The following is a 15,624-nucleotide window of genomic DNA, read 5'->3' on the forward strand; positions in this document are numbered from 1 at the left end:
GTAATATTGTGTAGAATTTGTGGGAAAATCTTCAATTCAGAATCAAAGAACTGGTCTCATTTTTCTCCAATCAAGTGTGACTGGTGACATGTGAATGAAAGTGTTGGACAGAAGAATGAAGTTCATCGCTAAGTTCTCATGAGGGAATATATGGAAAATCTCTCTCTGGGCTGGTGAGATATGAAGCCGCAATAATATTAATAATCCTTTCATTTGATATAGTGCCTCATCACGTCATTGAGATGTCTCAAGCACTTCACACAATATAGTGTAAAGTGAATTGACTGTATATTTTGTGGGTGAAAAGCGGTAGCCAATTGCGCACAGCAGCGTCCCACAAACAGTCGTGGATTGAGTGACTACATTTTGGGGGGGGAGGGATTATTACCCCTGGAAAGCGATCAACCAACAACCGGGTTCCTGCTTACTGTTAGGTAAACAGAGGCGTGTGGAGTAAAGAAACTTGCCCAATGTTTCGCCCTGCCCAATGGAGTGATACAGCACGAAACAGGTCATTCAGCCCAATTAGTCCATGCCGGTGTTTATACTCCAAAGGAGTTCCCCAACCATCCTATTCCCCTCAACTACTCCTTCGTGTTAAATACACAGTTGAGTTACTGAGTTGATTTGGCATTAAGCCCTCCTGACTTGCCTAGTATCCATGCAACTGAGGCTTTAAACTAGCCTCAACACTAATGTATATGCTAAACGCTGGCATTCTCAGTTCTGTTTTGCTTCATTGCTCTTGCTCCATGCACACATAGAAGTCCCAATGCAATTATACAGCGATGCCATTGAAAGTTGAGATTGGATTCTGTTTCTTCAGGATTGGGGGTTTGGAGGGTGGTAGTGGGAGCAGGAAAAAAACATTGGGGTAAAAATACACACTACGAACTAACTATAGCCTTCGAATCTATTGGCCTTAAACAACAACAACCTCATCAAGAAATTTACTATCTTAAAGCGCGTTTCAAGTCAGGAGGATGTCCCAAGATCAGGGATCAGGACCCGAACGTAGGGGTGGCGAGGGACAGGGTTGGGATGAGAGAGAACAGAATGGTAGGAGGGCGGCTGAAGGCGCAGTCGAAAAGGACACATCTTGAGTCGTGCCTTGAAGGAGGCAAGGGAGGGAGCAAGGCGAAAGGATTGTTGGATGGAATTCCAAAAGGGTGGGGGCAGAGAACTGAAAGCCAGGCGATTAAAAACCCTTTAACGTCAGTGTCAGTAAGTCCGCCTGACCTCATATGAAGACCAGGTGTTGGGGTCTTCCTTTGCCCAGGGGGATGCATCGTGCAGGGGCATGGATGTTTCGTTGGGCTCATCAGAGGAGAGATGGGCCATCTTGACAGCCAGCTCTGATGGCACAGTCATGAAGGGTGGGCAGGTGTACGCAGAGCCTTGGTAGCTGGAAGCAAAGTGCATGTCTTCCAGGGAGGGCATAGGGTAGGGCTGGGTCGACCCTTGGTTCGATGGGAGGTTGTTGCGGTTCCCGTTCCTGTACTGAGATAGAGAGGAGATCTCAGGGCTGGGCAGGGATGGGCTGCCGTGGGTTGGGGGCTGACAGCTGGATGAAGCAACTTGCATCTGGTGAATCACATCGGGGCAGACTCCCTCACCCTGGCTGGAGCTATCAGGAATGCTCTCCCACGAATCCCTCTGCTGTGGAGAACAAGAAAGAGTATTTTTATAATGGCTGCCCTAGAACCGCACGCAGGTTTGCTTAAAAACAGTTTTAAAAAACTACAAATAATAATAATTTATATTATCAGCAGTCAGAGGGCAATAAACACTCTGAACGCTGATAATAATAATCCTCGCATTTGATATAGCGCCTCATCAGGCAGGTTCACAGGATATATTGCAACGTGGAGTGACTGTGTATTTTGTGGGTGAAACATGGCAGCCAATTGCGAACCGCACTGGCCCACAACCAGTTATGGATTGAGTGACCAATTTATAACTTTTATAATTGTTTTTGGAGGTATTATTATCCCCGGAAAGTGATCTGCCAATCAACTAACAACAGGGCTCCTACTCACTGCGAGGTAGCAGAGGCGTGTATGTGGAGTAAGGAAACTCGCCTAAGGTGTCGCCCTGCCCGGGAATTGAACTCGGGTGCTCTCGCTTGCGAGACGAGCGCTCTAACCACTGAGCTACAGGACTTCACAGGGAGTTGATCTTCTGAAGGAGATCTCCATTTAATCGATTCCAACCCAAGATCGACAGGTTAAAAAATCAATGTCTTGATATAGCTCCTTATCGCATGTGGAGGGAAAACAATTATTTGGTAACTCAATCCATGACTGTGTGTGGGACACTACTGTGCGCAATTGGCTGCTGAGTTTTGCTCACAAATATACAGTCACTACACTTTACGGTACATTCCGTAAAGCACTTTGAGACGTCTCAATGACGTGATAAGGCGCTACATCAAATACAAGGATTAATATTATTATTATGGTCACATCGTCAAGCTATCTGAAAGCACTTCACAGGATTTGACCCTCGATTTAGTGGGATATCTCAGCTCTCTTCCCTCAACTTTTGTCAAACTAGCAAATCATTGGCACACTGCCACTTTGGGCTCAAACAGTGATCACACACGAAACAAAGCTATAAACCACCTGAAAACTCCTGAGAGAAAGAGAGAGAGAGAGAGATATATCTGTCTCCTACCACAAATTGTATTTTCCTAAGGGAAATATTTGCATAGTTTAGCCACCAGAGCAGGTGTCTCTATAGTAATGCACAAAGTTACAAACTGTTAACCCATGTCTAAATACGAGGTGCGTGAGTCAGCCTGGGCTTGTGTGTCAGTGGCACGCTCTCATCTCTGAGTCAGAGGTTGTGGGTTCAAGACCATGTCGGGACTTAGACTCACATAATCTAAGCTGCCGCAGCCAATGCAGGGCTGGGGGGGGGGGGGGGGGGGGGGTGTTGCATTGGAGATGCCGTTCTTTGGATGAGACGTTAAACCGAGGTCCCGTATACCTATTCAGATGGACGTTAAAGACCCCGTGGTGCTATTCAAAAATAGGAGGGAGTTTCTCTCTCAAGTGTTTTGAGACGTCTCAATGACGTAATAAGGCGCTATATCAAAGGCAAGGATTATTATTGTGGCCAACAATCTCCCAATTAAAATTGGTCGCACACTCCACAGCTGATTCCACGACACCGCTGTGCACAAACTGGCCGCCGCGTTTTGCCTAAGTACACAGTCACTATACTTTACAGTATATCCTGTGAAGCGCTTATTACTAAAACCACCAGATTAAGATTCTCAATTACAGAAATTTAGATTTATCCAAATTTACCCTTCAAGCTCGAGTTGGGGTTCGAAATATTTGACTTGATTTACTTCTGAAACGGAGTCAACGAAATGCAAAAATGAGATCGTTGATTAGGGATGAAATCTTCAACACAGCAACAAATTCCTAAATTAATTTGTTACAATAAACTACAATTCCATCACTCTTTGTACACTTTTTTTTTAGTCTGACACATGCGGAAACCCAGCACCGTGCTTAAGTGGACTTATTAAATCCCTCTCCCTGGAGAGACGCATCTCTCGGAGAGAGGAATCCTAATTCCTGAAAGTATTAGGCACAGGTTAACGAGAGCCAAGGCTTGGGGGGAGCCCAGAGAGTGTGTTGGGGGCAACTGCTGGAGTCTAACCAACTAAAACCACATAGCTTGCTATTGATAATAATAATAATAATAATCCTTGCATTCGATATAGCGCTTTTCACGTCGGGAGGACGTCCCAAAGCGCTTCACAGAACACACTGTAAAGTGAATTGACTGTATATTTGTGGGCGAACGCGGCAGCCAATTGTGCACAGCAATGTCCCACAACCAGTCGTAGATTGAAAATGACCAATTTATTATTGTTTTTGGTTTTGGAGGGATTATTATTAGGCTCTGTGTGGAGTAAGGAAACTTGCCCAAGGTTTCGCCCTCTGCCTGGAATTGAACTCAGGTCTCTCACTTGCAAAGCGAGTGCTCTAATCACTGAGCTACAGGACTCCACAGGATACAGGATACAGGCTACAGAATATCACTGTCTGGCAAGCTTTCCCGCTGCTTGTCCAGCTCGGACCACCCTACCCATGAGGGCTTTGGCTGCGGGGTTAACAGTAGCTCAGTGGGAGGATTCCTTGCCCCCAGTGACTGGTCTGCATTTCTAAGTCCTGCTGATGAGCCAGACTCAATTGTGCTGTTATCAGCTTCATTCTGGAATACTGTAGAACTGCTTAATGCAACTGTAATGGGAGGATATTCTGATGGTTTTCTGCAAAGCTGAAATCAAATGGTCCAAAGACGTTCAGAATCTCTTTTGTGGATCTTGCGACCATGCGGTAGGATCTTAAATCTCCCATCTACAGATCCCTTCACACCCTGACATCTCCCTACCTTTCTGACCTACTTTCTCAGCACTCCACTTCCGCTCAGCTGGCTCCTGTTTGTCCGTTGTACCCTCCGTTCCAACATTGGTGGCCGCACTTTCAACCACTACGCCCTGAAGCTTTAGAACTCTCTCCCCCAATCCCTTCACCTTTCCCCCTCTCTCCTTCCGCTCTTTTAGATCGCAACTGAAGACTTTCCTCTTGGACCGCGCTTACAGTCACCTCCTCCCTTCCACTTCAGCTCAGCCTCAGCCACTATTAAGCGTTCCACAACACTGCCCCGACTCAAGGGCGCTGTGTAAGTGGAAGTTGTTGTTGATGTTAAACGGTACGTACCAGCAGGTAATGTGAGGATTCGTTGGAGAAGGGAGGAAGGAGAGGTGGGAGCCCCTGCGATGTGAAGATGGAGCTGGTGCCGGGTGGGAACGCTGATGTCCTGTAGTCTCCGAAAGATTCCGTGAGATACGGGTCAAACAATGGTGGGTACCCGGTGACCGAGCCATCGCACGGGAAGGATTTCCCACCCAGAGATGAGGAGTACACGTCCGCTGTGTATTGTTTAGATGGATAACAGTGAGTCAGCTCTGACTCCGACAGATACGGCCTCCTTACTCCGTAGTAACTGGGTATCACGTGCGAGCCTGTTGAGAAGGAGATAGGGTGAGACCGACTCAACTCTACAAAATCGCTCTACAAAATCCCCCATTTAATAATAATAATAATCCTCGCATTTGATACAGTGCCTTATCACGTCTTCGAGATGTCTCAAAGCGCTTCACAGGATACACTGTACAAGGTGCACCATTGGCTGCAATTGTGTAAAGGGTACGAGAGAGGGACAATTGGAAATGGAGGGATCACAGGGGAGAGGAGCACAGGAAAGGGCTGGCAGGAACGTTCAAAGAACCTGCCCCTTCCCCCTTGTTTATGACTAAATGCTTGAAATATTTAAGTCTTGAAAGTGTTTTGAAGAGACTTGCACTAACCAGCCATCTGCACAAAGGCTGGTGGTGGAGCTGAACTGCTTGCGGGCTGAAAAGAAGAAGAAACAAAAAGTTTAGCTTTAACAAGCTTCCTGTAATTCTCTCCAATACAACAACAATAATAATATTCCTTGTATTTGATATAGCGCCTTATCTCTGGAACACTCTACCTCAATCCCTCCGCCTTACCCCCTCTCTCCCCTTTTTCAAGTCCTGCCTGAAAACCTTCCCCTTCAGCCGTGCTTACAGCAATCTCCCCACCTCTCCCCGAGCGCAAGTTGTTGTTGTATCATGTCATCGAGACATCTCAAGTGCTTCACAGATAAATCTACTGTAAAGTGAATTGATTGTATATTTCGAGGGCCAAACATGGCAGCCAATTGCACACAGCAGTGTCCCACACACTTGTGGATTGAGTGACAAAATTATTATTATTATTGTCTTTTACTTTTTTGAAGGGAATTATTACCCCTGGAAATGTGAAAGGTGGAGTCCTGTAGCTCAGTGGTTAGAGCACTCGCTTTGCAAGTGAGAGACCTGAGTTCAATTCCAGGCAGAGGGCGAAACCTTGGGCAAGTTTCCTTACTCCACACAGAGCCTAATAATAATCCCTCCAAAACCAACAACAATAATAAATTGGTCATATTCAATCTACGACTGTTTGTGGGACATTGCTGTGCGCAATTGGCTGCCGCGTTCGCCCACAAATATACAGTCAATTCACTTTACAGTGTGTTCTGTGAAGCGCTTTGGGACGTCCTCCTGACGTGAAAAGCGCTATATCAAATGCAAGGATTATTATTAATTATTATCTGCCAATTAACTAACAACCGGGTTCCTATTTACGACTAGGTAAACAGAGGCGTGTAGAGTAAGCAAACTTACCCAACATTTCGCCCTGCCCGGGAATCGAACCCAGGTCTCTCACTTGCGAGGCGAGTGCTCTAACCACTGAGCTACAGGACTCCAATACAATGTCTCAATCAAGGTGAATCTAGGATTAAGAAATTGAAGGGAGGTTGGGTGAGGGCGTAAGTGCTCTGCACACTATAAAATCTCTCTCGCTCTCTGCCTCCCTCCTTCTCTTTCTCTCCCTCTATTGCAATCTTCCTTGTTTACTGAGTGTTATGGGTCATGGAATTTTTTTTTGTGGATCTTGAAAGGAACCGACAGTAAACCTTCTTTGACAAATTTCGGACTCCGTAAAACAATAATAATAAAATATATATTACCAGGGTGGTACCAGGAATGAGGGGCTTCAGTTATCAGGAGAGAAGCTATGGTTATTCTCCTTGGAGGAGAGAAGGTTAAGAGGACACTTAATAGAAGTTTTCAAAATTATGAGGGGATTTGATAGAGTGAACGAGGAGAAATATTCCCACTGGCGGGAGGGTCGGTAACCCGAGGACTCCGATTTAAAACAACAAAAGAAGGGGAGGTGAGGAGAAATTTGGAATGCACTGCTTGAAAGGGTGGTGGAAGCCAATTCGATGACAACTTTCAAGAGACAAGTAAATAATTATTTGGGGAGGACAAATTTGCAGGGCTATGGGGAGAGAGCTGGGGAGAGAGCGGGGGAGTGGGACTAGTTGGTAGCTCTTTCAAAAAGCCGGCACAGACACGATAGGCCGAATGGCCTCCTTCTGTGCAGTATAATTCTATGATTCTGATATTAATCCTGGCATTTGGTACAGTACCTTTCACGTGGGGAGGACACCCCAAAGCGCTTCACAGCATTTAGCATGAAGTGGAGTGACTGTGTATTTGCCCACAAAATACACAGTCAATCCACTTTATAGTCTATATTCTGTGATGCACTTTGAGAGGTCTCGACAATGTGATAGGGTCCTATATGAAATGCAATGATTATTATTATTATTATTTTTATTAGTTGCAGACAAATATTACATAGTTAGTGTGAAATCTAGAACCAGACGGAAATTCCACTGCAGTCCATGACTTCCTGCTACCCATTGCTCCCTCCGCATCTATTTTCCAATGTGAATCATTTTTATGCAAATCTCTACGTGGTCGACTTTGCATGCTGCTATGTGTGTTCCACCTGACATGGCAGTTCAAAAGAAAGCACTGATAAGCACAGCAAGCTATTGTGCCTTGCAGTAAATGCAACATTCGTCCTGTTTAACCTCTTAGTCTCGTAACGTAGTGGTTATGGTGCCAGCCTCAGAAGTAAGAGAATCCGATTTGGTTTTCCCAATCTATGTGGGAAATTATCACTATTATCGCTTTACCTTTCCTCTATGCTTACTCCACTCATTAAAGATCCCATTGGTACTCTCTGAAAAAGATACTTCCTAGTGTCCTGGCCAACAGTCCCCGACAGATGAATAAGTGTCTGGTAGCTCAGTGGTTAGAGCACTCACCTCACAAGCGAGAGACCTGGGTTTGATTCCCGGGCGGGGCGAAACCTTAGGCAAGTTTCCTTACTCCACACACCTCTGTTTATCAGCAGTGAGTAGGAAACCGGTTGTTAGTCGATTTGTGATCACTTTTCTGGGGGTGGTAATCCGTTTTGAAAAAAATAATAATTGATCCACCAATCGACTAACAACCAGGTTTCAGCCTACCCGGGAATTAAACCCGGGTCCTCTCGCTAGTGAGGTGAGCGCTCTAACCAGTACGCAACGAGACTCCACAAATGCCTCTTACTGGCAAATACATGTATAAGTTCCCTCAGTGCTCAGCCAGGTTATCAAGGGAACAGTAACACCATACAGGACAGGAAACATTAAATCCCAGGTCTGTGTTGTGTTGACTGTTATCAGTCAGGGCGGTGCTAGCAATGTTATAAGCACTCCAGTGCCCCAAAACTACCTCTAACTCTCGGGCAAACGAGCGGATGGTTGTCGTCATTGGGGATGAAGCTATTAGACAGACAGACACAATCATCTGCAACACCAACCAGAAGACCTAAAGGCTTTGTTGCCTCCCTGGGGCCAGGGTGAACGATGTCTCGGCAGGGCAAGAGGGTAATTTAAAATACGAGGGCAAGGATCTGTTGGTGGTACTTCACATCGGTACCAATGACATCAGTAGAGTTGCCCAAGATGACTTGAGAAGGGAATTCGAAGAGGTGGGGTCCAAATTGAAGTCAAGATCATCGAAGGTGGTAATATCAGGACTACTGCCTGTACCATACGACAATTGGTACAGGAACAAACAAATTAAGGACTTGAACGCACGGCTAAAAGAGTGGTGCGGAACTCGGGTTTCTTTTTATGGGCCATTGGCACGAGTATTGGAGGAAAAGAGAGCTCTTTCAGAGAAATGTGCTGCATTTAAATCGGGCTGGGACAAATGTCCGAGCTAAATGGGGGGAATTAGATAGGTAAGAGAAACCATAAGTTAGCATTAGAAAAAGTAAAGGTGACAGTGCAGAATAACATGCCAGATAATAGGAACATGTTAACTAGGGGCAAGAAGATTGCCAACTGATAAGGAATCAGAAAGTAGAGGAAATGGTAGGAAACTGAAACATGGTTTCAAGGAGACCTAGAGTGGGAGTTAAAATATTCCAGGGTTCTCAGTTTACAGGAAAGATAGGCACTGCGGGAAACAAGTTAGAGCCCTGTTAATTAGGGATGAAATAAAAGCAGTGGAGAGGAAGAATCTGAAATCTGAGGTCGAGACAATATGGGTGGAAATAAAAAAATAGTAAAGGGCAGAAAATATTAATGGGAGTAGTTTATAGACCCCCAAGCAGCGATCACAATATAGCACAAGGTATTAATCAGGAAATCAGTGGAGCATCTTGGAAAGGTAAAGCGATAATAGTGGGTGATTTCAATCTCCACATAGATTGAGAAAACCAAATCGGCAAAACTAGGTTAGAAGAAGAGTTCATTGAGTATATAAGAGATAACTTTCTAGAGCAGCCGAGGAACCAACTGGGGAAAGGCCATCCTAGACCTTGTTTTGTGTAACAGTTGGCAGTGTAGGTATTCAGACTCCTCTGGGGCAGAGTGATCACAATATGATTAAATTCTGCATTAAGTTAGAGAGGGATATAGTTAAATCCGAGGCAAGTATTCTGAATTTCAATAGGGCTAATTTTGTAGGTATGAGGACAGATTTAGGTAAAATAGACTGGAGAATAAGATTAAGAGGTAAAAATGTAGACCAACAGTGGCAAATTTTTAAGGATGTAGTGCAAAATTCTCAGTGGTCGCATATTCCCTTACGTAATAAGAGTACCACAGGGAAAGCAATTGATCCGTGGCTAACTAGAGCAGTTAAGGGAAAGCAACAAATTAAAAGAAAAGGCTTATAAAACTGCCAAGAAAAGCAGCAAATCTGAAGATTGGGTGATTTTTTAAAAAAAAACTAATTAAGAGTGAGAAAAAGGAGTATGAGGGTAAGCGAGCGAGGAACATTAAGTCTGATTGTAAAAGTTTTTCCAAATATACTAAGAGGAATAGGGTAGTGAGGGTAAATGTAGGTCCACTTCAGTCAGAGACGGGAGAAGTTGTAATGGGGGACAAGGACATGGCAGAGTCCCTAAATGGGTACTTTGCATCTGTCTTCACCCGAGAAGACACAACAAGTCTGCCAACAATAGAGATGCACCAAAGGGATAAGGACAGGGAGCAACTTAGGGAAATTTTCATTAGTAGAGAATTGGTGCTCGGGAAACTGTTAGCACTAAAAAGTGACAAATCCCCTGGTCCGGATGGCTTGCATCCCAGGGTTTTAAAAGAGGGAGCTTATGAGATAGTGGAGGCCTTGTGTCTGATCTTCCAAAATTCCTTGGATTCTGGAACAGTCCCCATGGATTGGAAGATCGCAAATGTCACACCACTATTTAAAAAAGGTGGAAAGGAAAAGATGGGGAACTATAGGCAGTTAGTTTCACATCAGTTATAGAACAATTTTAGAATCACTGATTAAGGATGTGGTAGTGCGGTATTTAAGGCACAATATAATTAGGCCAAGTCAACATGGCTTTACAAAAGGGAAGTCATGTTTGACAAATCTCATAGAGTTTTTTGAGGATATTTCGAGTAAACTAGATAAGGGTGAATCAGTGGATGTGGTCTATTTGGACTTCCAGAAGGCATTCGATAAGGTGCCGCATAAAAGGTTAGTCCAAAAGATAAGGGCCCATGGAATTGGGGGGAGCATATTAACGTGGATTGGGGAATGGTTAACGGGTAGGAAACAAAGAGTAGGGATAAACGGGTCCTTTTCAGATTGGCGGGATGTGACTAGTGGAGTGCCACAAGGATCAGTCCTTGGGCCTCAGCTATTTACCATCTGCATCAACGATCAAATGAGGACATTGAAGTTAATATATCTAAATTCGCGGATGACACAAAACTAGGAGGAAGTGTCAACACAGAGGATGACATTAAAAAAATGCAGTGACATATAGATAGGTTAGGTGGTTGGGCAGGTAAGTAGCAGATGAAGTATAATGTAGGGAAGTGCGAAGTCATCCACCTCGGTAGCAAAAACAGTAGAGTGGGTTATTTTTTAGAAGGGGAGAGATTGGAATGTGTTAGCGTCCAGAGGGACTTGGGTGTCCTTATACACCAATCACAGAAAGTTAGTCTGCAGGTGCAGCAGCAATTAGGAAGGCGAACGGCACGTTCACTACGAAAGGATTAGAGTATAAGAGTAGGGAAGTCTTGCTGCAACTGTATAGAGCCTTGGTGAGACCACACCTGGAATACTATGTCCAGTTTTGGTCTCCCTATTTAGGAAGGATGTACTTGACTTGGAGGGGGTGCAGCGTAGATTTATTCGGTTAGTACCAGGGATGAAGGGGTTGAGTTACGAGGATAGGATGACCAATTTGGGCCTATATTCTCTGGAATATAGAAGAATTGGAGGGGATCTTATAGAAACCTATAAGATCATCAAAGGGCATGATAGAGTAGATAGTGGGAGATTGTTTCCCCCGGTTGGAGAAACTAAAACCAGGGGTCACAACCTTAAAATCAGAGGCAACCCTTTCGCACTGAGTTGAGGAAGAACTTCTTCACTCAAAGGGCAGTGAATGTATGGAACTCACTACCCCAAAGGGCTGTTGACGCTCAGTCCTTGAACCTATTCAAGACTGAGATAGATAGATTTCTTATTGCAAAAGGGATTAAGGGATATGGGGATAAGGCAGAGTCAGGTTATTAGCTGGAGTTAGATTAAAAGATCAGCCATGATTGAATGGCGGGGCAGAGGCTCGAAGGGCCGAATGGCCTACTCCTGCTCCTACATGTTATGTTATGTTGTACTTTTTCACCCAACATCCCTCTAGCCAAGGTACTTTAAGGGAATTTAAATACTCCACAATTCTACTTAATGTTCAAAAAAATAAATAACTTGGTCACTCAATCTACGACTGTTTGTGGGACATTGCTGTGCGCAACTGGCTGCTGAGTTTCGCCCACCAATACACAGTCACTCCACTTTACAATATACTCTGTGAAGCACTTTTTTAAAAAGGGGTTATAATCTCCGGAAAGTAATCTGCCAATCGATTAGCAACCAGCTTCTTACTTTCTGCTAGGTAAACAGAGACTTGTGGAATAAGGAAACCTGCCTAATGTTTCGTCCCGCCCGGGAATCGAACCCGGGTCCTCTCACTTGCAAGGCGAGCGCAGTAACCACTACTCTATGGGACTTCACGGTTTAATATCTGACCTGAACGCCTGCGCCTCTGACATTGCATCTCTAACACCCCCCATCGCCCCGAACACTGCTGGAGCCTCAGCCCATGGTCTATGCGTTATCTCAAAGTGCTAAATATGAACCCACAACCTTCTGACCTCAACTACCAAACACGTCAGGCTGACACAGGTGTGTGACTGGGGGACGGGTGGGATGAGAGAGCAATGAACAGAGAACTGAAATCTCGTCAACATTAATCCAAGTGGGACTAAAATTCTTTCCAAAGATACCTTGGAGGGGGGGGGAACACTTAAACAACAACAACAACAACGTGTATTTTGTATCATCCCCTTCACGCAAGGTCGAGCCCCAGAGCACTGTGAACTCACTCAATCCACGATTGTTTGTGGGACGCTGCTGTATGCAATTGGCAGCCACAAAGGGCCCTATGTCAAATGTAAGGATTATGATTATTATTATTATTATTATCACTTTCCGAGGGAAGGAGGCATTCCGACCACCTATTCTGTCTAAACCCAACCTGAATGTTTGCATACCAGATCTGAACCAGGATCTGGTGAACTGGACGCCTGGAGGGTAACCAAATTTCACAGCAGATATTTGAATGTAAAATGTGAGAGATTAGATTTCCCGGTGCTGTGTCTCCGTGCTTCGTGGGTTCTGCCCGTAGCTTGTATGAAAATTAATTCGTTAAGAACTGGCAAGGTTGTGTTGACATTGGAAGTCGATGAAACAGATAAGGGCCCCAACTGCACAAACACTGCAGTTTTCTTCTGAATGTTCAGAACACATTATAGGGCATAGTGGCTGCCTTCAATCTATCGGAATTCTGTAGCTCAGTGGTTAGAGCACTCGCCTCGCAAGCGAGAGGCCTCGGGTTCGATTCCTGGGCGGGGCAAAACCTTAAGCAAGTTTCTTTACTCCACACACACGCCTCTGTTTACCGAGCAGTAAATAGCAACCCGGTTGTTAGTCGATTGGCGAATCGCTTTCCGTGGGTAATAATCCCTCCAAAAAAGAAAATAATAATAATAATTGGGTCAATCAATCCACGGTTGCTTGTGGGATGCTGCTGTGCGCAATTGGTTGCCAGGTTTCGCCCATAAATACACCGTCAATTCACTTTACAGTATATTTTATGAAGCGCTTTGAGACGTCTTGATGATGTGGAAAGGCGCTGTATCAAATGCAAGAATTATTAGTATTATTAATGCTATGTCTGTTCAGGCAGATATTAAAGATCCCATGGTCGACAATCCTTCCAAGTAAAATTGATCGCTCGCTTCACAAGCTGTTTGTTTGTGGGACGTTGCTGCGCGCAAATTGGCTGCTGCATTCAACAAAAAAACAATACATTACTGTTTCAGTCCAGTTCCCACTGTTAACAACACACAAAACGCTGGTCCTAGTGTCTGTTTTCCCTGCAATGTTGTGTTCTACTCACGCTGTATTTGTAAGACACATTCGTCTGCCTGGATCTCTTCTCCGCCAACAGGTCTTTGACAGTGTGTTTGACACGAACTCCCTGGTAGATACGTTTGGAATACTCCGACGAAACTGTTTATTTTTTAAAATGGAAAATAAAAAAAAATCATGTTAAAAAAACATCGCAACAGCTAACACAAGCTCTGCACGTACTATCCAGAGCATTGGCAGTGCAAATGGATGTTAGTTACCTTTTAAGTATGAACAGATGTAAGCAAATCTAATACAGGTATACAAATAAAGGGGTAAATAATTGGTAGGGGGGGAATTAGTTGGCTGCATTTGCTGGGTGCAAATTAGCTACCGCGTTTGCCTATGAAATACCCAGTCTTTACACTCCACAGTAAAAATTATGTGAAGCATTTTGAGACATTTCAATGACGTGATACTGTGCTGTATCGAACTCAAGAATTGCTCTCAGTTGCCGCACCGAATAACTGTGGGTTAAACACAGCCAATGAAGGAAATGGTTCACTTATTTAAGATTAATATTTTTCGAAAGAGAAGTGGGCGATGATACCAGGACACATGTTTTGAAATGTTCCACACTGCGTTGAAGGTAAGTGAAGAATCTATCCACTTTTTACTCTGATAGAGATAGAGATAGAGAGAGAGCGAGAGAGAGAGAGAGAGGGACTATGTTTGCAAAATATTATTCATGCCCTGCAACCTTAACAGTCGTTGTTGATAAAAAACGCAATAAAAATGATCCATTTCCTGAGGTTAAAAGGAAACACAAGTTTGTTTATTTAAAGTAACTAACAAGATAAATGAACACCGTATGTTCTTGCAGTCTCGCTGCACAAAACCCTTCACAAAATCGGCATTGACTTCACAATAGCTTTCGAAAACCTCCCAGCCTCACGTGGTTTAAACCATTTCTCTACTAACCAGTCAAAATGTTCCTAATAATAATAATAATCCTTGCATTTGATATAGCGCTTTTCACGTCGGGAGGACGTCCCAAAGCGCTTCACAGAATATACTGTAAAGTGAATTGACTGTATATTTGTGGGCGAACGCGGCAGCCAATTGCGCACAGCAATGTCCCACAAACAGTCGTGGATTGAAAATGACCAATTTATTATTGATTTTGGTTTTTGGAGGGATTATTATTAGGCTCTGTGTGGAGTAAGGAAACTTGCCCAAGGTTTCGCCCTCTGCCTGGAATTGAACTCAGGTCTCTCACTTGCAAAGCGAGTGCTCTAACCACTGAGCTACAGGACTCCACAAGCACACACATTCCTTAATTCCACCTAGTATTCATTATAATAATAATAATAATGATAATAATAATTCTTGCATTTGATATGGCGCTTTTCACGTCTTCTAGACGTCTCAAAGCGCTTCACAGAATATGCGGTAAAATGGATTGACTGTATATTTGTGGGCGAAATATTATAACAAAAACAACAGCTTGTATTTACATAGCACCCTTCACCCAGACGCGCTTAAAATTATTTAATATTACCCTCTTTTGTCTTAAAATGTAAGATTGTCCAGAATTGTGGAAACAGTTTCCGTGTGAAACACTGATTTTGAGAACTTCCCACTAACGCGGGCGATTTTAAGACAAAACGGTTTAACAGCTGTGACAAAGGTGAAATTTCACTGCCGGGATCTGTCTTTTCGGCCTGATTTGTTCCCGACTATCGCCCTCCTCTTCGACTGCGCCTTCGGCCACCCTTCTACCCCTACCCTCCACCCCTCCCGACCCCGACTCCCAGCTCAGGTCCAAGAACCCTGACTGTCGTGCACCCTGGGACCTCTTTCTGATGTGAGGGGGTGATATAAGTGATTTGCTGCTGAGGTTGTAGTCCATGTGTCCCACTTCCATCATTGAAACCGGAGGCGGCTTAGAGCAGAATAAATGTACCCTGTGATCGCCACACCCCATTCAGCAGGACACACACACACTCACACTCACACACACACTCATACACCCACACACACTCATACACACACACACACACTCACACACACACTCATACACCCACACACACTCACACTCATACACACACACTCACACACCACACACTCATACACACACACACTCACACACTCACACTCATACACACACACACACACTCACACACACACTC

General features: G+C 44.3%; 1 protein-coding gene across 1 annotated transcript in view; it reads right to left on the bottom strand.

The window, feature by feature from the left end:
* Positions 1 to 1,221: 1,221 nt before the first annotated feature.
* The window catches only part of cunh11orf53 (chromosome unknown C11orf53 homolog), a 24,295-nt gene continuing 9,892 nt past the window's right edge, over positions 1,222 to 15,624 (bottom strand). Inside the window, exons 2-5 of the mRNA XM_007907325.1 lie at positions 13,482 to 13,594; positions 5,393 to 5,438; positions 4,743 to 5,047; positions 1,222 to 1,656 (exon numbers count right to left, since the gene is read on the bottom strand). Of these exons, the coding sequence (XP_007905516.1) occupies positions 1,222 to 1,656; positions 4,743 to 5,047; positions 5,393 to 5,438; positions 13,482 to 13,594 (899 nt within the window). The remainder of the gene's footprint in view (positions 1,657 to 4,742; positions 5,048 to 5,392; positions 5,439 to 13,481; positions 13,595 to 15,624) is intronic.

This window comes from Callorhinchus milii, unplaced genomic scaffold (assembly GCF_018977255.1).
Source record: "Callorhinchus milii isolate IMCB2004 unplaced genomic scaffold, IMCB_Cmil_1.0 Scaffold25, whole genome shotgun sequence".
NCBI lineage: Eukaryota > Metazoa > Chordata > Chondrichthyes > Chimaeriformes > Callorhinchidae > Callorhinchus > Callorhinchus milii.